A 22,677-nucleotide genomic window follows, 5' to 3' on the forward strand; every position below is an offset into this window, starting at 1 on the left:
CCTTTTTCTCTTTTTACTTCGCGGACTCCCTCTGGAGAATAGAACCATTTTTTTTCCCTCTCTTTCTCTGCTGTCTGAAAACACCCGGGCGCACTACAAGCAAGACAGACCGTCAGCTTTCACCAACCTCCCAAAAAAAAAAAAAAAGGCAAAGAGAATAATTATTGCCTACACATATGTTATCATACCAGGCTGCGTTTTCCCTCTTTAAAAAACATCTCACGCTTAGCCAACTGCAGGCGATGTAATGTGAGGTATTATTTCAGATGCTGATTATGGTTATTCATATAATACGGTAATTGAGCACGGAGGTGTTCTGATTGTTGGTTAATGTGTGTGTGTGTGTTTGCGCGCGCAAGTTCTCATGCTTGTAAGACGCCCACATAATCACCCACATAATTATCATATGTGCCGGCGTCTCGCACAAAGAACGATTCGAAGCGGCGAAGGCTATACATTTCAATTCAGACACACACTTGTCGATGTTTGCATCCGTCTTCTGTTTGCTTCTGAGTGGGAGTGTGATACGACTATTCCTGTAACCCAGAGGTCCTCCACATCATTACTGTATGCAACTGCTCAAAAAAATACCTGCCTTGCATTCACAGAAACGGCACCTCTCAATAAAACAAAAACATCAATTATCGGATGACGGACTGAATTAGGGATTTATGGAAGATATTGGAATTTCCCAAACAGCATATGCAGTGGATTCTGTCATCGGCGGCCACTAACAGTCCTCAATGTGTGTGCAGACCATTATGCTTTCAACCAATTAGGTATTTTTGCAGACAGCGCTGTCAGTACAACCGCATTTCTCCAAAAAAACCCACAGGATGGACATCATTAAGGAAAAAAGACAGTGAAATGTATGAAAATTATGGACCAAAGCTTTAAAATGTGCACATACCTGTATTTTGACATGCTCAATGCTTATTTGGTTTGCGGTTTTAACAGTTTTTGTTCAGTTCAGTTCCAGAAAATTCCAATAGTTGCACTCAGGCAAGAGAATATGTTTCTCATCACCACAGTTTGGAGGTCTGAGGTTCGGGTAAATGAGGTTAAACTTAAGGATGCAGATGGGACGATATCTCGAAATTCAATACATCGTGATACAAAAATGTGACAATACGTATCGTGAGGCAGAAACATTTTTATTCTGCTGTAGTAATCACAAATGAGACGCTTGACCATCACAGTTTCACAAGCTCTCCATCCAAATTATATTATCTGCAGTTTGTAATGACATTTTTAAATTGTTGTTTACATTCTAGCGAGCCAGTGCCATCGCTAGAAAGATTTGTGGCTCAGAAATAAACAGAATTCTGCACAGTCAGACTTTGTTGTCATTGAACTTTTATTTATTACATTGTATCGTGGTTGTATAGAATAGTGAACCCCATATCGCTTATTGAATCGTGAGAGAAGCATATCGTCCCATCCCTAGTATTAAATAATCTTTAACCTGTATTGTCAACCAGTAGGAATTGCAGCAACATTGGCAGAAATGCTCTCCTCCTACACAAGTCTCTGGCAGGCATTTTTGTCAATAAGAAAGCTCCAGCATCCCATGTGTGAAAACGGCACAAAAGCAAGTTGCTTTGCTCACATGGCTCTTGGTATTCGCTCTTGGCATTGAGGAAATTCTCAGATACTGATACCCTGCTATAACCTCTATCACAGGCCTTTCTGTCTTTTAAACTATTCCCACCATCCTTCCAGCTTTATCCGAACAGCCTCGCTGAAGCACCTCGGTGCAAAGTGGCGACCTCGCCTCCCGGAGCCACGTGCACAAGACGCACCGACTGCCGCGGTTTTGACGCGCTGAAGCCATCAAACCCGTGTGTTTTTACAACTGATCTATGGCAGATCGTCCGCTGACCGCACATGAGCAGATGCAGTTTGACAGGGTTAACGTCGGGTGTCACGGCGTTTCAATAAAACCCAGGGGCGAAGGCAGCGGGAGCCGTATCTCCTTGATTGGCCATGAAGTAAAAACACACACCGAGGCTTGTTTTTATGAGGATGGAGGTTTGTATGGCATGGGAGCGAAGGGATGCAGCGTTTATGAGGCTGGGGTCAGGTCAGGGTGCGGAGGGCGTTACCTGACGTATCTGTTCTTCCAGCAAGGTCAATGGGCTACTTAAAAAGGGACATGTGAAATGTAAACATAATGTATGCGGTTGCACAAGATTAAATGGAAAATGGGTGTGAGTGTGTGTGTTTACCTCCACCGGTTTTCACCCCGTTTGTGAGCAAGATATGTGAAAAAGTTATGAATGGATTTGGCTGAAATTTGGTGGACAGATAGCTCATGGTCCAGGATCAGTTGAATAGATTTTGGAGGTTTATCAGATGTTTGCAACCGCAGTGGCAACAAGTGGTTTCCTGGATTTAATTGGATTTAATATTACAGGTCAAGGGTTTTTGTTTTGTAGTGGTGTGCTGGTTGCACCTGACCTGTGTGTTGATTGAAAGTAAGACTGCTGACATCAAAGACTCAGGCCATGAGCAGTGTTGGGGGTTGGGGGTTACAGTAATCAGATTACTTTTTTGTGGTAACGAGTAACTTAACGAGTTAGTTACTTTCTCAAAGTTACATTTCGCTACTTTCATTTTTCTTTCAAATGGTTAAATGTTTAGTTAGCAGACTGTGCAGCAGGCTGCGGTGCGGTGGAGGCTTGTAGGTTACGACTCGCTTTCAGAATGAACACAACAATAAACTGCAGAACTTGGAAATATTCACATTACTTTGAACTGATCGAAGAGAAGGATAAGAACATTATTGTTAACTGTAAGTTTAGCTTTCACTGTCATAGCCTACCTAAGATTTGAATTGACATTTATTTTGAGTCTAGACCAGATCAGTTAAGGCTCCATTGATCACCAGGTGAAGTTAGTTTGAAGTTTGATATTCACCGGTTGATGCGCCTTTTAACATCAGTAGCTCCGTGTCGATACCACAATGTTTCTCAAATTAGGCTTTTTTATAGAGAGGAACAGGGAGCCAATGTTTCAGTGTTGATAAAGTCAAAATCACCTGTGGTTGTGATGCAGTGACGGCAGAAAGGCATCCAGTTTTTGACTGCTGCAAAGTAAAAGTATAGTGATAGTGCATTGCTTTGCAAATGAGCAAGTAGAAGAACAATTATCAGTCAGTCAATTTAGTCTGTGGCTTTGTAGCATTTAAGTAATGTCAGCTGACGTATAGTTGTTTTCAGCTAAGTTATAGTCAACATAGTTAATGACAGTTAATGTTCATAACCAGGAAGAAAACAACCTGAAGTCTGTGTGTATGTGGCTTAGTCTACCTGTAAGTACTGCTTGTGTTTGGGTTGTCTCTTAGTACAGTCTTTGACCTACATCACCTATAATGGGAGCAGAGGGAAGAGAGTGAGGTCATGTTGAGGTGAGTGTTAAAGTGATGTTGAACTTTGGTAGTAGCTTGGGTTGTGTAGCTTCCTGGATATGATATAACCCCAAAATCTGCGATTCTCTGTTGCTCCATGAGAGGGGATCGGAGAATTGTGTTTTTTTTCATATTCCACTTTTTGCAGATATCTCCCAACCAATATGATACACAAATGAAATCCACACCAACCTAGCTTTTGCAAAAAACGCTGTTTTTGCTGACTTCACTGGCTAAACTTTCAGTCGCTTGCCTATCAGCAAAAGGGCCGGCAGCCTGGAGAAGGTGATGAAATACCATGAAAATGAGAAACTTTTTGCAGATCTGTGGTTTTTGTCTGACGACAGCATGATGCCTAGCCAGATCCTGTACAACCCGAAGCCTAATGTCCATGCCGAAGACATATATGCGCTCTACTCACCTGTCCTTGGGCAGGGTGCCGTGTTTGGAGGGGCTGTCTGCCCGGCCCCGGCTCCCCGCGGCCTGGGGCTCCAGCACCACCACCTGGGGCTTCTCCAGGAAGCACCAGCCGTTGTGCACCCCGACATGGAGCCGCCTTTCCTGGATGACAACCATCTTCAGTGTACCCTCTGCTCCAGGCTGCTTCTGGGGAGGAGTGAGAAGGAAAAGATTTGAGGAATCTTAAGGAAAAACTCTTTCTAGGTATAAGTCCTACTGTTATCATGTGTTAGAATTGTCAGTCGCATGCGTTTATAAAACCCCAATTTGTTATATTCTTGTTTATATTCCATTTCATGTTTATATTCAGTTTTTTCCCTGCTATGTCCTACTGTTATTTTACCGCTAACGACCCAATTTTCCCAGGGGGATCATTTAAAGATTCATCTCATCTCAATATGCCAAGAAATGGCGAGAGCAGGGGGGGAGATCGAGGCTTTGGCTGTAGATCATGTGGACCAAATACAAAGGACGACTTCACATGATTGATGTATAGAGAGGGAGAGGGATGCATAGCCTGGAGACAGGGAGATTTCAGTCCAGAATGTGGTCTTGCGTGATGTAAGCTGCGGTAAGAAAGACATCAAAGTCAGAGAGGCAATTGGATATGTAGATCATGCACCTTTCCTCATTGTTCTCTATTAACAAACCAAACTGATGTCTGGGCTCAGACATGGTAAGAGACAGAGGGAGGCTTGGGGGATGGAAATGGCCCACCTCACTAGCTACAATGGACCTTAATGGAACAGACTGGCTTTTTGGCAATTAACGTCTTTGATCAACTAACTTCTTTGATTCCAGCGTGATTGGAGTTTTTGCTCATCTCCTGCATTCCCTTACTGTTTTACATCACTGTGGATTGTTTTCCAAAAAAAAAAGTTTATAGCCTGACCTTACCGTTCTGATGCAACTTTGCAAAACGTGGCAGCTTCTCATTCGCAGTGACGGATTACCTTTATCGACTGAATTAGAAGTCTGTGGAGTCGCTTTCAATGTCGTTTGGAATTGAATGGGAGTGAATGAGCGGAGGTACGGCAAAACTGATTAAAAAACATCCTTAATAATTGTCAACAATTAGCACTAAAGGGATGGAAAATGTAAATAAAAATGCACAAAAACTGAAATCACGTTGGAATTAAGCAGCTTACAACATAAACTAAATGCATGCTGGAGAAACAGAGTGAACTCAATAAACACTAGACACACAGATCATGGTTATTATGGCTTTGGCCATAAAGGCCGTTTCCCCATGGATTGAATTCCCACAAAATATTGATGCACTAAAGCCTTGGAATTACACATCTAATCACATGCTAATGCAGCTGAGAGTGGACAGGCAGCTACTGCAGTGTTCTCCAGCCAGAGAGGGACGTGATCACATATGAGGAAGGGAGCGCATTTCTAGTGTATTGAATCAAAGACATGAAGCAAATGATGATTCAAAGTGCATTTTTGTCAGTCTGTGGTTCAATTCAGGGTTCAATCAATATGGATTTTTGAAGGCCAATATGGACATTTTTGGATTGAAGCTGCCAGCATTTTGCGTCAATTTTCTGTGTCTTTAAATTTGACCATTTTTGACATTTTTTAATTCAGTATTTCCACCAGAATTCTATTCTTGTCAAGGTGGAAAAGCCTCTGAAACAGCATTTAGACAACAAGACACTAAAACTCTCCATTTAAACCCAGGAAATTAATAAGACAAATAATATATAATTCATGTATTATTAATATTATATTCATGCAGAGTTGTGTGGAGTCTAAATACTGTATTAGAATCAATTCAGGTTAATCCCATAGACAACCAGTATGGTATTGATCCATTATACAGTCAATATGTTATGAATCAAACTGCATCATATGGCAAAGGTGGAACGACACTGACTGCCATATTTCAGTCTAACCCTAGCTTTATCATATGATCTTGTGACTGGAAGTGGATTTAAATGAATACCATATTCATATAATGTGATATAGACCTGAGTCCACTTATATATAACAAAGAGTAAGGACGAGTGCGTCTCCTATATGGATCTCTCGCGTGGCTATTAAATAGACTCAATGGCAGCTTGTCCAATTATCCCTTAACACTAACCCCGGGACACCAGCGGCAGCGCGGCATCATGGGACGCCGCTCCCACAGTTCCGACATCTCCCCCTCTTTCAGTCACTTCTGCGCCCTGATGGGACTGACTGACTGTCTCTTGCATTGCTGCCCATGCTATTCTGAAGCTCACAAGCCTTTTAAGACGAGATGACTAACCTTGACGCCTTGAGAGCTTTTCTATAGAAGAATTACAGTTAGACCGATGTATCAGTTGCTGATATACTGGGCTGATATTGGCCTATTATGCTGTTTTTTGGAAGGAAAATGGTCAGATTTAGAGATGAATACTGGCTATGGGCAGCTTTGATCCAAAAATATATCAGCAATCCTATATCGGTCAAACCCTAATGAGAATTAACACTTGGCAGTTCAGTCCCTCTGATAAAACACTAACAACTTGTCCAGACCACAAAGGCACACACAAGACCCATTGTTTACTTGTGGCCTTGTATATATTACCATTCTGATTTTAATTAGCCATGCAATGAGGTGAACATGCAAACCCTAATGAATTAATAATCTATTAATCGTCTCAAATTATATAACCAGGGACCAGTTGGTTTTCCTCAAAAACGGAAATAATAAGACACTTTAAAGCAGCCATTATTAGTTACTGTACAAAATTTACATGCAAATGAGCCAATTGGAAACAAGTGTTTAACGGACGAATCAGTGTGTGAACAGGCACTCTCGCCATACAGTAGCTGTTGTTTCCCAGGTAGCTGCCGCCGCTAATGCACTGTTGACTGACAAGTGCTCAGTGATTGACTGTAACCCCCCCCCCCCCCCCCGTCCGTTCCCTCCTTCACATCTCTCCCTCCCACTCTCTCTCTCTTTCTTTCCCGGCTCTCCTCTCTCGTCGTTCTCTCTCTCTCCGTCGCTCCGACTGCTTAAACCCCGTCTCCATATCCGCCCACACCTTCTCGAACCAATTAGCATATCAATTGAGCTTTGGTTTTTTAAATTGCGGCGGCGGTGGCAGCAGCAGAGCCTGCCTGGCTACTGTACAGCCCACATACACCATTCCTGCTATTCTCTTCGTTTTACATCTCCTCTCCGCTGACTGACTCCATCCCTCTCCCTTTCTCCATCTGCCCTTCTAGCGTCTACTATCTCCCCTCCTCTTGTCATCATCATCATCGTCGCTCATTCTCTCGCTTACAAGCGGCGGCCGCGTTGTACCAGCCATCCATTGTCTTCTACCCCCCCACCCACCCACCCCATCTCCCTATTGTATCCCCAAATGCTCTCCTCCCATCTCCCTTTCTCTCAAACAGTAAACATATCTCCAGCAAAGCATCGCCTCTCGTCTCGAGTGTTTTCAGATGGATGTTTGTCCTCAGCGGGAAAACAGCCATGTTAAACATCTGAAAGCTCTCTGCTTAAGACCTGGGAGTGTCTCCCTGGAGAGGGTTCGGCTGCCGTGAGGACCGCCGACTCGCACAATACTGGCAACGCAAGAAAGGCAGAGAGAGACGGAAAGAAGAGTGGAAGTTAATATGCCAAGTTTTCGTAATTAAGACCCAGCAGGCGTGGTCTGCAGGGCCGCTGCGACGCATGTTGTCAAAGTTTTGTTTCTGCTTATTTATAGGAGGATTATTGTATTATTATTGTACTGTATTGTGTTGTATTTTCTAGGGATGGGACAATATGCTTATCTCACGATATGATTCGATACACGATATGGGGTTAACGATTCAATACAATCACGATACGATGTAATAAATAAAAGTTCAATGTCAACAAAGTCTGACTGTACAGAATTATGTTTATTTCTGAGACACAAATCTTTCTAGTGATGGCATTGGCTGCTAGAATGTAAACAACAATTTAAAAATGTGATTACAAAGTGACAATAATATAATTTCGACGAACTTTTGTGATTACTACAGCAGAATAAAATTCATTTTTCTGCTCCACGATACGCATTGTCACATTTTTGTATCGCGATATATTGAACTTCAATATATCGTCCCATCCCTACTGTGTATGTATCTTCTGTTTTAAGACATTCCGCTGTCATTTGGCTGGGGAGTGTTACATAACCGCCTTCCAGCTGGATCACACAGGCTAAGGGTCCATTCAATTACGCTTGGCGCCTCAGTGCCAAAAGACTAAGATGTACCCTCACACAGTAATATCCATCACACGTTTCAAATCCGAGGCTGAACTGCATGTACCGCACATGCATCATGACAAGCATGATAATTAATTGCCAAAGAAAATGATGAAAAAAAAACGACATACTGCAAACCAGTCGACGTACAATGCAACAGCACAAATCCATCCATCATCTTTCCTTAACTATGGCAGTTAAAAAAAATCCTTTCATCCAATCAAAATGAAACTTTATATGTTCATGTTATGACTTTTATTTATTTTGTTACTAACATATTCATATAACTGTAACCTAATATTTCATCAAAATGCGCATTTTCAATCTGATGAAATTGGTCATGTACAGAGGGATTTGTAAAAATGTTGGTTTTTGATGAATTATATACAAAATACTGTGAATATGGCGAAAATCTCAGACGTTTCACTCATTTTTCATGTGAAATACCTCAAAGTACAAATGACGAAGCACGTCAAAAAAAGCCTTTGTAAAGTACCAGCTATTTTTTATTAAGCATGTTAAATTTGGTGGCCATAACTCCAAGTGAAGTTGTTGCATATAGGGAATATGTCATTTAGAAAATAAGTAGTATTTAGAGTTGTTTTTTTTTGAATATTTTATGAAACTGCAGTATCAAAATATTCTCATAAGTCATATTATGATCATAAAATGTTATAATAAACTGACCAATCCATGCATAATTGCCATTTTTATGCCTTAACTGAGGCCGTGTGACTCGTTTTAAAATCTCTCTTTGCACGAGTTACAGCAGCAGTGGCGAGCGTGACAAGATGGACGCAAATAATTGCTTTCAGTGACATCCAGATTATAATTATGATTGTGTCTTTTTCCTCCAGAATCTGTCTGGTCTTTGCTTTTTTTTTTCTCCCTCCACTGCAGCCAGTGCTGGGGGAAATATGACAGGAGGACGGCATTGTCTCTTGTAGGACAGGCCAGTAATGAAGTGATTGAGAAAGAGGGAAAGAAAGAGGGACGGAGACATGGAGAGAGTGAGAGATAGAGTTGTTTGGGTGTTTCTAAAAGAGGAACATCAGTTAGAAGTGGCGCTCTCTGTTCCCTGCATCCCTCTCCGTACCCCTCCTCCTCCTCCTCCTCCTCCTCCTCCAAGTCTCTCATCTTCATTTATTTCTTTCCCCTGTTTTCTCACTCCATCAGTTTCTCTCTCTCTACCTCTTTGGCTCGCTATCCTCTTTCTTCTCTCCCTCTCGCCTCTGTCTACTGCCACCGCAGATTTCCTCCTCCCTCGCCTGAAATATGAATATTTTAGAGCTAAGAAGCTTAAAGGGAACAATGAAATGGCCCCCAAGTTAAATTATACTCCATTTCCAGTGAGGAAAGAAGAGGAACTTGTCTGAGTGATGAGCGCACGGGGGCAACGCGGGCGTGTCTCTCCCTCACCCCCCCTACACACACACCTACACACACACACACCATTGTTCCTGCTTTCATGCCACATTTGTGATATTCCCCCCCAAATCTACGCGAATCATTTCACCAGGCAGTAGCCAGTGTCCGTGGGCCCTCCCGAGATTACACACTGTACACTTGACACCTGAATTAGACAGAGTGCAAGTTCTTCATCCCAGCCGTTAAACACGCCCAAAGGTGTTCGGCTCGTTAAACGAGAGCGAGGAGGAGGCGGAACAAGACTTTAATTTGCGTGTTTTTGGGAGGGCGGCTCGTTTTAAAGCTTTGTTAACAGAGTAAACAAAAGCAGCGTGTTGCAAAAGGAAGAGTTTTTTGTCTCCCAATTAGAGGAGTCGCCCCAGTGTGGGCGTCGTAAAAGGGAAACTAAACGTTCCACTTAACCATCCGTTCCCCGCCAGAAGAAGAAACTAGAAAGGCAACTGGAGGAAAATATATCTGAGCCGGCATTATCTCGCTCGGCTGTTAGTCCGCAGTGCATCAAGTGCGAGCCAAAGCCGACCTTATATACCGATATGGCCTTGAGGCCTCGACAGGAATGCTTCTTACGCTGCAAAAAACCCACATTTCTAATGTGTCTGCAATCTCGAGGGAAAAAAAAGGCCGTATTCCTTTGAAATCGGTGTTGGGGATAAAGTGCTCTCCAACAAGTCGAAAGATAACTCTACTGGAAAAAAAGATATCTTATCTCGTCGGGGAGGAAAAAGCCTGCAGAAAATACAGGCAATTTCTGTCGAGGATTGTAGTGCATAATGTTTGCTGAAGAGGTTTGTATTTGAATCCACTCCATATGAATAGCATTACCTTGGAAGCAGCACAGAGGAAGGTTTTTTCCCTCTGAATTACAATCCACAATAATAATAAAACAGGATTTTAAAAAAAAATGGATTTGGAGGATTATTTATTAGTATTCACACCTGAAAACGGCGTCGTCATTGTTACAAATTAACAACATAGATTCTCTAGGATTCAATTTACCGGTCCGACTTTTGGCGGAGGGAGTGTGTGTGTGTGTGTGTGTGCGGATGAGGATGAAATATTGGTAAGCAAAATTGATTTCGCCGGGAACATTGTCAGTCGAATAAATACACGGAACAGCCGAAAAAGAAAGTAATTTAGAGCGAATTTGGAAATAATAGCAGCCCGGGAGAGAAATGGAGAGCCGCCTCATTGTGTGATCCGGGTTTGAGGAAAATGAGGGTAGATTTTTTAGAGGGGGATAAATTGGTTTCTGAAGGTTATTTCTTTGTGCTCGAAGGGCGGGAGATGAAGTGAGAGTGCACGCTCGCTTTAATAGCTCGGCTGGAAGTTGTGAGGCGCGAGGCGGCGGACGGGTCTTGACCCCGGGGGGTTAACACAGCGGTCATGAGAGGACTTACCATGTGACACTGATCAATACTAATATCATGACCCATGTGGGCGCTTGAAAACTGATACCAAGATTGTGGTATTGAAGCTGCCAATATTTTGTACCAATATTCAATAGCTTTTGATTCTAGACCTTACGGCTCAGGAGTTATTAGCCAAAAGTAGTAGTGGGCGAGATTTGAAACCTATCCACCAAATGTGGCTGCTCTAGGACTTACAGTCTCTGAGGTAGAGACTGTTTTAGGGCAGAAAAAGAAGAAGAAGAATCCTAACACATCAGAAATGACAAGTAGTCAGTGTTTCCACCAGAATATTATTCTTGTCAGGGTGGAAAAGCCTCTGAAACAACATTTAGACCATGAGGCACTAAAACTCGCCATTGAACAGATACTAATGAAATTATTTTAGGAGGGCTCTAAAACACTTTAAAGACAAAACACTATTGTCAATGTACATTGTCAATGTTGCATTTCTGGGCCCATTTTGATGTTTGGTGCCCTAATGTACACAACATGACATAGACACACCCAAATGTTCATAAATTAGTTGGCTAGCTAACTATATTTATTTGCCTATACACCCACCTTTGATTGAAAGCAACAAGTTCTCGCCCCGTCTTTGGGGGTTGTTGAAAGGCATTCTGGGAAATGTAGGAAATCACTAACTGAAGTACATGTAGATGAGGCAGGTTGAGGGAACAGAGTGTGTGCACACAAAAAAGTAAATTGCAACGGCGATACTGATGTTGAATAAAAGCCCAACTTCGGCCCGTCATGTTGGTCTAACCCTCATCCCTATATCCCGTGTAAGATGGCACAGAATGAGATTCAAATGGCACATGACTGAGCCACACTTGAATGAAACTGCTATCAATGGGATCTCATTGAGGGGATAGTTTGTCAGCGTTGAAGTGTGAAGACGGAGCAGTGCTCACCGAGCCGGCGGAGCAGAGTTCAACTGAAATGTGTAATCAGCAAAATAATTTAATTGCTCCCGTGACTCAGGGGCTAATTATCTTTTCTTAGTTATCTTGACAATATAATGGGAGACGTTCTCTTTCATTTGCCGATTATCTACGCTCGTGTTTGCGGGTTCTTGTACTTATATTTGTGTGCGAGTGCATGCGCGAGCGTGAGTGTGTGTGTATGTGTGTGTGTGTGTGTATGTATGTGTGTGTGCGCAAATGTGTGCATGTATGTGAATGTGTGTATAAGAGAGAGTGTGCAAGTGTTTGCAACAAACAAACAAACAAAGAGGACTTGTGATCTCCGTGTGTATGTTTGTGTGTGTTGCCAGTCATGCCATGCTTGCATAATAGCATGCCTCGATGTTGGAGTAAAGTCATGTATGTGCCTGAATTTTGTTAGTGTGCATCCAAAATGTGTGTGTGTGTGTGTGTGTGTATGTATGTGTGTGTGTGTGTGTGTGTGCTGCTGCTGCCCACACAGTAGATGTTAGCTCCCCCATATTGAGGGTGAGTCATCCATGGCAGGAAACAGTGGCAGCATCATTAGCATGCCGCTCTCATCCTCCCACTCCCCTACTCCTTAACAGATTTTAACTGGCACAGCGCTTCCGCTGATAAATCACTGTTGCTCTGCTGGTGAAACACTCCCACGGTTCACAACCAAAAATATTAAGTCAAACATAGACTGATACTGTCGGCTTTAAAATATTTCCCTTCCCATTTCCTAGCGGCTTTCTCTAAACGTAACACATGACAACCGGTGGCCACTTTCATCCAAAGCACATGTGGCAGCACCGTGACTACATGCATGTCTTCATACAGGTGGTTCCCATGGGAATGAAACCCCTAACGCTGCTATAGGTGGACGCTTGTGTCAAAGATGTGTCAAGATGAAGATACAAGACATAGATAGATAGATAGATAGATAGATAGAAGAGTCCAAACTTAACCGCACACTAATTAGTTACAGGTCTTAAAACTTAGTATTCGTAAATCTCGCAAAAGGAGGTGATACATATTGAGTGAGCTGCTGCGTCAGTTACGCCCATCCAGGTCATAATACGTGATGATTTGTTAAGACAGCCACAGACATGAGACAGCATCATACTAAAGAAGATTAAACATCCAGTGGGATCTTTAATCTTGCGTGGCATTTTTGCAGTTTCTGATGGTTCATAATGAGAGATGATGATTTGAGAACTAATCATAGTCAAATCTGGAAAAATAATGTGAAAGTAAGATTAGTAGTAGAGATTTTCACAGCTTGGGACCGGTGCCCTCAGACCAGGACAACTCAGCAGGTGGAAGTCTCTGGCTATCTACCCAAAGAAGGCACTGGAGCACACGGATCACTAGCTATAATTTGATTTAATAGACGCAAGGACTGAGGATGTCTGAGGAAGACGCAGCACCTATTAAATCAAATTACATCCAGTGATCCGTGTGCTCCAGCGCCTTTTTTGGTAAGATATCAGCAGTTTGGTGATGTTTATAGACTGCAGACTTCATTGCACGAATACAATTTTTGACTACTTTCAGACCTCAGACTTACAGCAACTTTTGTACCAAGCATCCATTGGGCAGCAACACAGTTGGGATAGGGTTTCCCCAAAATACAGGTGTGCCTTGAGATTTTCTTGATTCACACTTGCATTTCAGTTCTTTTTGGATGCACAATAGTAAATGCTCTTGGGAGAAGTTGAAGTACGTCAAGCAAACCCCAATGGATGAAAAAGGCTTCTTTTTGTGCGATCATGGGCCCTACTCTGAAACAAGCTGCCCACTGTGACTATGGATATGCCAATTTGGTTGATTTGTGATTATTTTCGTTTCAAGGATTTTTTCATTCAATCCAAATGACAGACAATCCCTGGCCTACTAATAATCTATCAAACATCATTCGTTATATTATGTCAATCCATTGCTCTGGGTTAGATGCCTGCCTAAAGTTATAAAAGCCAAAAGTTGTATCTACAAATAATTAGCCTCCAAATCAGTGGTATAGCCAGGACTGTATCACTAAGTGGCCAAATAGAATTTGTGGGTGGCCTGCAATAATATTAAAATGTTGGCCATAAAATCAAATTAGGTTGATTTTTCACCACTGAATTTCACCGTTGAATGAACAGTGAATTTCCTCAGTGTAATAACATTGTAGTTTGGCATAATGAAAAACTGGCTGGCCACAGGCCGCCTTGGCCAAAGCGTGCCTACGCGCCTGCTCCAAATATTGATAATAGTATAAGCCTATCCAGACAAGTGGTAGCTGGAAGGGAATCACTGTAAAACCCAATAGGAACAGATTAAATGTATTGTCCTGTCTGTTGTATTGAACTGAAACGAGCCAGGCAAGCCAATAGATTGGCATTGGCCTACATCATCTATCAAAGGCTCCAACAGTCTCAATTGCAATGTTGAATATCACTAACCTATTAAGGGACAATGTAAAAAAACAAAACATCTAACCCAATAATCCCTGATAGGCTTAAGCCGATGAAATACACCACAGTCATAAATTAGAAAACAGTACACAACACTAATCAAAAACTCAGATGTGCACATGTGTGCTTTATCTTCAGTGAAATCTACATTCTGTTTCATCTGGGCAATGCCAATGGCCTGGAGCCATCCAGCCCCTTAGAATTAAGGACATCGCCTAAAGAATTTCTGATGACAAAAACTTGGCAACCCAGGAGGCAGATGCTGCAAATGGCTGATTTCAATATTTTGGAAGGACTGCCAAAAACAAAAGGTAAGCAGCCTCAAAAGCCCGAGTCTGAATAAGAATAGCTTTCCCCTGCACATCTCTTGACTTACCTGAGGAAACATGCGCACATTAATTAAGTCAGGCAACGCCGAGTACGAGCCTGTGTGAATATTATCTTCATCTATTCAAATGCGTTCGAGCACCCTGAAATTGCAGGACCATGAACAAAAAAAATACTTATTTAATGGCTCACCACTTATAATAAAGCATAGTGCAAATTAGGGATGCCCCGATAACGTTTTTTGCCGCCGATCACCGATTGCCGATCGTCTATGAGCCATATCTGCCAATACCGATCGGCCATACCGATAGTTTTTTTGTTTTGTTATAGCAGCTGGTATAGCATTATTATAGGTCTAACAGTTTCCATTTTACATACATTTCATCCATCAAATTGAGTCCTGGTTAAAAAGTATCCACATTTTCTTTTTTTCTACCTCAATATTTACTTGATCATTATGTAAACAAAACCATGTGCGTTCTAGGTAGCGCAACATGATTTAGTGAGATAACCGAAGCACAAGACTCAGACTGCCACTTGCCTGTGTTGTTGAGTCGGGTTAAATAAATGGAGACACCCTCCGAAGATATATATCCGTTTCAGTCTTTGTTTTTGTATAGCCTAAGTGAATATTCTTAAGAGGCCGATTCCGATTGCTGGCCGATCGATCGCGGCATCCCCAGTGCAAATTAAAGGTGGCGGTTCTACTTTAAACTTACAGTCAACTCGCTGTGTGTCATTCATATCATGTAGGACAGTGACGCTCCAAAAGAACTCCTAACCCAAAGAACTGATATGCTAATGTGAAAGATGATTCTTTTGGGGTTATAAGATAATTTATGGAACTTGAAAAATGCATACTGTAATATAGAAATGTATTATTACGTTTTTAATGATAAACCCTTAAGGGTTAGGGTTAGGTATCCAAGTTCAATATTCTGCCTGTTTACACTTATAACAGAGGGTCACACATAGGCATTTCTTCATTTTTCAGCTGAAAAGGTTGAGAAACAATGAAATATGAAAGTCATATTTCAAAGCTGCAATCCGGTGGTATTCCCCTTTAACAAAGTAAACATTATACAGGATGTAATGTGAGTGATAAAACACATATGTTTTGAAGATGTAAGGACCTGTCAGATCTTAGTATGCAATTAAAGCTTGCAATGTACTGATGAAGTTTTTTTGAGTTTCTCCTGAAGGTCATTCTCTTTATACACGATTACATCAGAGGAAAAACATCAGAGAAAGAAAAAAACTCAACAACTCCGAGGCTTCTTTAGTTCATCTTTCCTCGTTCGGCTGCTGTGCATTCTCCCTATCTAGTGTGACTTATGGGGTCTATAACTAAACTTGCGCACCCGACTTCACTCTATTTCGTCTAATCATTCCATCGTCGATCACTGTGAAGACCCGCATTTCATGAATATGTGATGTGGGCCGGGTGCATCGAATCCCACTCCTCCTACAGACCTAATTATGATAAGGTGAAGGTGCTCGGCCGGCACGTGTCAAGGTGCAGCCAGTCTCCTCAGAGTGCAATGTGAGAGATCCCGTCTATTCCAGAAATGTTCACCCTCCTTTGTCTTTTATATAGCACCGCGTCCATAGGGGCAGTCCCGCTTTGAGTTGCGTTCTTTCAGGACAAATGAAAACTTCCTCGAGCGTTCCGTTGCGAGACTTGTTCTCCATTCATTAAATCAGCCTTAGGCATGTTGTTCTGCCTGCGGCGCGGCATTGGTCCTCGCCTGATCTGCTCCGCCTCTTCTTCTCCTTCTTGTCTCCCCGGTCTTTTGATCGCGAGCCAAGATGTTACATAATTTCCGACAACAACGTTTCAGCGCCCTTTCATCAAGAGTAATAGATTTCATTTGGGATGCGGCGAAGGGTTGCCGGGGTCGTCGGAGGCGACGCGGCTTCTGGCTTCGCTCAGACGAAGGGTAGGCAGACGCGAACGCCCCGAGGTTAAATGGTTTTTAGTTTTTTCGGCTGGAGGTCGGGGTCGGTCTGAAGTGCTCAGAGAGTACTCCAAATTGGCATGGTGCTCATTAAAGTACACTATAAAGCTATGGTAGTTCACATGAAAAGCACATCAACTAGGGCACAGTCTGTGTAATATATGGGAAACAGGACTGCCAAAAGAAGCCTACATTCCGTGATAGTGTGCTGGGCTATATATAGACAAACTTATGGGGAGATTATGGGAAGATATATGTCAGACCAGAATAAAGGATTTGTCTCGTGCCGCACTGTCTCTTTATCACTCCACGTCTGCCTCTATACCCGTTTAAGCGCAGACACACTGGCATGCGGTCACAAACACACTCGTGCACAGTCGCGAGCACGTGCACACACACACAAACGCATCTACGCAACAGTGCGGCTGAGGTGGCGGATGAGGTGTCAGCATCACTTCAGATAAAGCTTGATGATGACAATCCAGCTGGAGTCACACTTTTAAAGGTCACACGCAGATCACGCACGCTCGCTTTTTCGTTCTATCTCTCTCCCCCCTCACACGCTCACACCCGCGCGCAGTTTAATTAAAAGCTGCAATCAAGCCAACTTTTGCATGCATTAACACCTCTCGCAGACGCGAAAATGTTGTCACGCCGCCGAAGTTCCACGAGAGATATTCAGTCAATCTGGAGCGTTCTTAACTGCTCCGCACAACTTAGGCAGGTTGTGAAGACCTTCAAGCACATCTCACGAATGAGGGGGAAAAAAAGTGTGAACTCCAAAATGAGAAAAGTGATTCATGCTCACGTCACCTACCTCGCAGCGGAAAAGGAAGCGGTACAAAAGTAGGCTACTACTTTTGGAAGTTTTTATGGAATTCCTCCTGAGCGTGGCCGATCCCGTTTCTAGTGTATTTCAAAAACGAACCGCTGCTTGCGCCTCATTAGACCTCGGCCGCATGTATAATGAAATCAGGGGGTCAGCGCGACGGGTAATAAAATTAATACCAGCACCCACGGCCACTACAGTCCCAAGTGAACGTCCAATCAATCCTGATATTATGCATGCTCACCTTTCCAGTGACATTCCTGTTAGTGTCCTCTGAGCAACAACAATAGTGAGCGAGCCGGCATCCCTTGAGGGACATCAATGAAAAAAATCTACCCATTTCGTTTTTGATTCACGTTGACCGCCACGGTATGGCACAGGGACAAGAATGGGAGAATGGAATGACGCACTGGCAGCTATTGTGCAGTGTATTCATGTTGTTCGAGTCCCGTGAATCGAACTATACACCGAGCAGTAATACTTTGATTGTCCTCAGACGTCCCTCCAGGTCGAAGTCTTTTTTTGACAGTTTCAAACTGTTCCAGCACACACGGCACTCGGGAGGTCGCTTATTGACGGACGCGACCCGCAGCTAATACAGCGCTTTGTCGTCTGATTGTGGAGATGAATAACGCTGTAAGGTCGCGCTGTAAGATCGCGGGCAATTCATACCGCGAGCTTTTGAGGTCAATAAGCAGAGATAACAAAGGACGACCTGGATCTCTTTGCTTTTGGGCACTGATCAAAACAGACACTGTGAAAAATGTCAAAATTCTAAATGCCAAACCTTTTGCACCAATATCACCTAGGACTAAGTCTTCTGAGTTCCAAATGTTGCTTTTCCTTGCACAAAACGTCACGGTCTTCTAATATGGTGGTTCTCAACGTGGGGTCCGGGGACCACCAGGGGTCCTTGAGGGGTTCCAGGGGGTCCAGGGGGTCCCCAGCAAATTGATGAAGTGTTAAACTTATTACTTATTATTTAATTTACTCTAGTTAACACAACTAGAGAATGTAGAATTGAAGAATGACTATTTTGATAGTTTCACTGTTATCTCTCTACCTACAATACAGATAGTCATGGAATTCTGGACAAAATCATATCTAACAATAAAAATATTCTCAGATTTGGGTCCGAGAGACAAAATCAAATCCGTGGCTCTAATGGGCACTAAATTAAGGGTCCTTGATATGAAAAAGGTTGAGAATCGCTTTTCTAATAGCCTCCTAACTCCCAAGTTTTCTGTGTGCCTGTGGAGACTCTTCACTCCTCCATCCCAGTCACCCTCCTGGCAAAGTTCCCACCTAAGCCTGTCTAAAAGCCGGGGAAAGCTACCTGCAGTGCAGTAAAGAACATGTTTAAGCAGTAATTCCGTTTTATGTGGGCTTACTGTAAACCTCACCAAGTGCAGAGGGACTAGTGCCCACATTTGCCCTGCTAAAAGCCCCTGCGTGTAGAATATTTACCTCAATATACCATTCTCAAATTCATTTTGATAGCATAGTATAATAGCTGTAGAAAAATTTAATTCTATGTGTTGCTCTCTCTGTGTGTTTATTCTATTTGTCCCTGGGTATGATTCCCTATGAAATGTGCAGGATTGACTTATAGCACAAAGATAGAGCCTCAACCAAAACAGAAAGAGGACTCACTTTGAATTGCTCTGCTTTTTTGTATGGAACCAAATACACAGACAAGTCTAGATGCTAGGTGTGCAGCATCAACTGTTGCTGTAGGTGTTACTATACTCCTGGAATAATCAGGATAACCACATCACTGACCAATGTATTGTCAAGAAGAACAGATCCTCTCTACTATACAGCTACGCTCTGGTAGGTTAGCTGTCTTTCAGTGTCATAATAGCCTGTCAGCATCGGGCAAACTTAAAAAATTCCACTTTTGTTACGCAAAAAACTGCTTTGATAGTTGAATCTAATTGTTACTAAAACATTCGCCAGCAAAAAAAAAAAAACAATTCACCTCCTTACACAAGTTTATTCCAGTTCAATTATTCAGTTTGTATTGTGGAGGGTGGGGGGTGGGGGGTGGGGGGTCGGGGGGGTGTAAGTGGCAAGTTGCCTTTGTGACAGTGATGTAAAACACTTCCGCTAAGGGACTCAAGGGATTGCCAAAGTCATCAAGTTCCAAATGCGACTGCTAGTAGCTTTAATAAACTCTAAAACACTCAATCCCCTGAGTTTAAGTTGCAGAATCCAGCCCAATAGTATCAAAGAGCAGCGGGACGGAGATAAGGAGTGACAGCATTGTCATATCAATTCTCATCCCTTCCACAGACACATCTCACTTAGGCTGAAGTGAATAGATAGGGCCCCGCGCAATGCCACTGTACAAATAATTGCCAGCGCATAGCCGCACCTGTCAAATATGGTTAACCGTCCGGGTCTCCGTAGACAAGAAAAAGAGAAGAGAATAGATAAGCCCCATTTAGTTTGGGAGGTGGTGTGCCTTAAATTGCAGTGGCAGCTGTAAAAGAGCTGGTGCTTGCAGACTGGACTGGAGTAACGGAAAGTGAGATAAAGGAAAATATCAGGCTGGGGGAAAATAATCTTGGCAGAGGTGTGTCAAAGCCATCATTGCCCAGGATGGCCTGCTGCCTGGCCATTTTTAGTTTGAGGAGGATAGTGAACAATTGCCTGAAAGAGGATGAAATGTTATCAGGATTGTGTCTTACGTGTAAAATAACCCCAAAAACACTACTCCGTCATCACTGCCTATGTTTGTGCATTATATGTATAACACATGTATTTCATGTCTCAATATTTCCCTTTGCCCTGTGCTCACGCTTGATTTTTCGTACTTGCACGGCTATTTTTAGGCGTACAAGCAAGTTAAATGCTCACACTGTAGAGCCCTGCATGAGGAATATGGATCAGGTGTGGCTTTGCAAAAACCTCATTGATTGGACATGGCTATGACCAGGAGGCCGTTCCTTTCCTCTGTTTTCGTGCCTCGGGTTTCTGTGGACTGTCAAGGTTGTCGGCACGTTACGGGAGCCCGGCCTTACCGTGTTGTGGCAGTCGGCATTGATCAGCTGCAGTAGCTGGCTCTCGAACTTCTCCAGGGACGGCTGGAGGGAGACGGTCAGCCTGTCCAGGGTGTAGGGCAGCATCTTGAGCAGCTGAGGCCTCAGCAGAGCATCTCCTGGAGACAAACAGAAAACAGGGTTTCTTTTCCATGATTTTCCATAACTAAGTCGGAGCGCGTCCATGACCTAAAACTTTTATTCCTGCCTGATTTGTTAATGTTTTGGGGGGTTTTTTCAGCTCAGAAAAGTTCTAAAGGGGTAAACAGTCTGCTTTCATCACTGTTGGGATTGCTGTGGAGAAAAACAGCTGAAAACCACCATCTAATGCAATGAATGTGTGAAACAAGTTGTAAATAGATTCTGGTATATTCCCATAAAGTGACCCATTTGTAAAATTCCCCGACTTCCCCGGAGAATTTATCAGGAATTTATCATTTTTCCAGAAACACCATGAACCCTGAGAAACAGAGGTAAGGTGGAAAATGCACCGTTTGATATGCAGCATTATAGCCATTTTGTGTGTGTGTGTGTGTGTGTGTGTGTGTGTGTGTGTGTGTGTGTGTGTGTGTGTGTGTATTTATAGAAAGCCCACTCGCTCGGCGCTTCAGCTGTGGTAAGCTTACTGTAACATTGCTTCACATTGCACAGTTTCTTACTTACCTTGAAATGTGAGCTGAATTTCTCAACACTTCTATATCAGTAAAACAACGGTGTCGACTCCAGTGCCAAAGGGCTGGTTTCCCAAAACACCTGCTGTTTCACATCGCTACAGCAGTTTTACTTTCTAGCATGTTCGCCTCACCCTGGACTCCAGAGACAACTTCCAGTGTTCGCTGCACCTGCAATGTTTATTCAACTCCAGGATTCAGGGTTTTTTTTCCAGCTCTTTTTACTGACAGTAAGAGGTAAAATTACCTCCCAAAAAGATGACAAAAACATTACTATCTAGATTGCTCTGCTTTAGTTGCATTTGACAGGTATGCACTAAAAGCTATAAAGCTTATACTGAAGTGAAAATATCATTAAGTACTAGGCTTGTGCCGATATTCGATATTATCGAATATTGCGATATTTCGTGAATATCGCGATATTTTCATTGTCATTGAATATTTATAGGCTGTTTATAATAATTATTATTATTATAGCCTAGAAATTTGATGTAGAAATAAAAAAATATAACCCCCCCCCCAAAAAAGAAACGGGTAAAAAAACCAAACAAAAAAAGACCTCCACCCCCCGTGATAATATCTTATATCGCGATATTTTGGCGGGACAGTATCACGATATTTTAGATACCGCCCAAGCCTATTAAGTACTTCTTTGCTGCTCTTGAAGACGTGCAAATGTCTCACCAAAACTGTAGCCTATTTATTTAATACTTTTTTCCCCACACAAAAGATACTCTATCAAGTATTCAATCGTTCATTTTTGTAATCTAAACTTTCTCATGGCACCACTCTTACTAAAAGAGTTGGGTGAAGAAACACCTGCGTTGGCAGCAAATGTTTAGTGGATCACCCCTTGCTCTTTGATTGTAAATGTATTTAATTAGAATTTGTGTTTGCTGTGAGACCCAGCGACGCCATCTGAATCATCGCTCCATTGGCTTGCGGTGAGCTGCCCGATGCCCATCACTGAAATATTCATAAGACACAGAGAGAGATGCTAGCACTTGTGTCAAACAACCCAAAAAACTGCTTCCATTTGGATACTTGGCGCAAATTGAATCAGAATTGATTCAGAAAGCACCTCAGCCGATGGATAGAGCGGCGTCGCCTGTGAAGCGGGCACACTGGAAAGTCCACAATCACCCCTTTCAGACACAACAGAGAGAAAATAGCCAGAGTGATTGTAATCTCTTAAAGAGTAATGCAGCCATCAAGCGTTTCATTGCGGCCCTTGTCTCTGGAGCGCAGAGTTGGACTGCTCTGAATGCAGCGTGAATATCAAGCCAGTGACTGTGGTCTTAAAAGGCAGCTTAGGTCTCTGCTGCTCACAGCCCCAGAACATGAAGAGGATTAGCCCGCTACCATACCTCCCACTGACTCCCAATGATTATGGCTCTGCACTGTCAGACTTCATTACATCCCCCCTTAGAAACTTACTTTCTAAGTACTGCAGACATTTTCAACTTCTGATAGTCCCCCCCCAAAAAAGGGCCACTATTAAACACTATGTTGAATGTCCTGTGTGTTCTTATTTT

General features: G+C 42.7%; 1 protein-coding gene across 1 annotated transcript in view; it reads right to left on the reverse strand.

Annotated features, from left to right (window-relative positions):
- nphp4 (nephronophthisis 4) overlaps positions 1–22,677 on the reverse strand; it is a 165,466-nt gene that overhangs the window by 112,046 nt on the left and 30,743 nt on the right. The window contains exons 6-7 of the mRNA XM_078288374.1: positions 20,454–20,590; positions 3,831–4,015 (exon numbers count right to left, since the gene is read on the reverse strand). Of these exons, the coding sequence (XP_078144500.1) occupies positions 3,831–4,015; positions 20,454–20,590 (322 nt within the window). The remainder of the gene's footprint in view (positions 1–3,830; positions 4,016–20,453; positions 20,591–22,677) is intronic.

Source organism: Centroberyx gerrardi, chromosome 14 (assembly GCF_048128805.1).
Source record: "Centroberyx gerrardi isolate f3 chromosome 14, fCenGer3.hap1.cur.20231027, whole genome shotgun sequence".
Lineage (NCBI taxonomy): Eukaryota > Metazoa > Chordata > Actinopteri > Beryciformes > Berycidae > Centroberyx > Centroberyx gerrardi.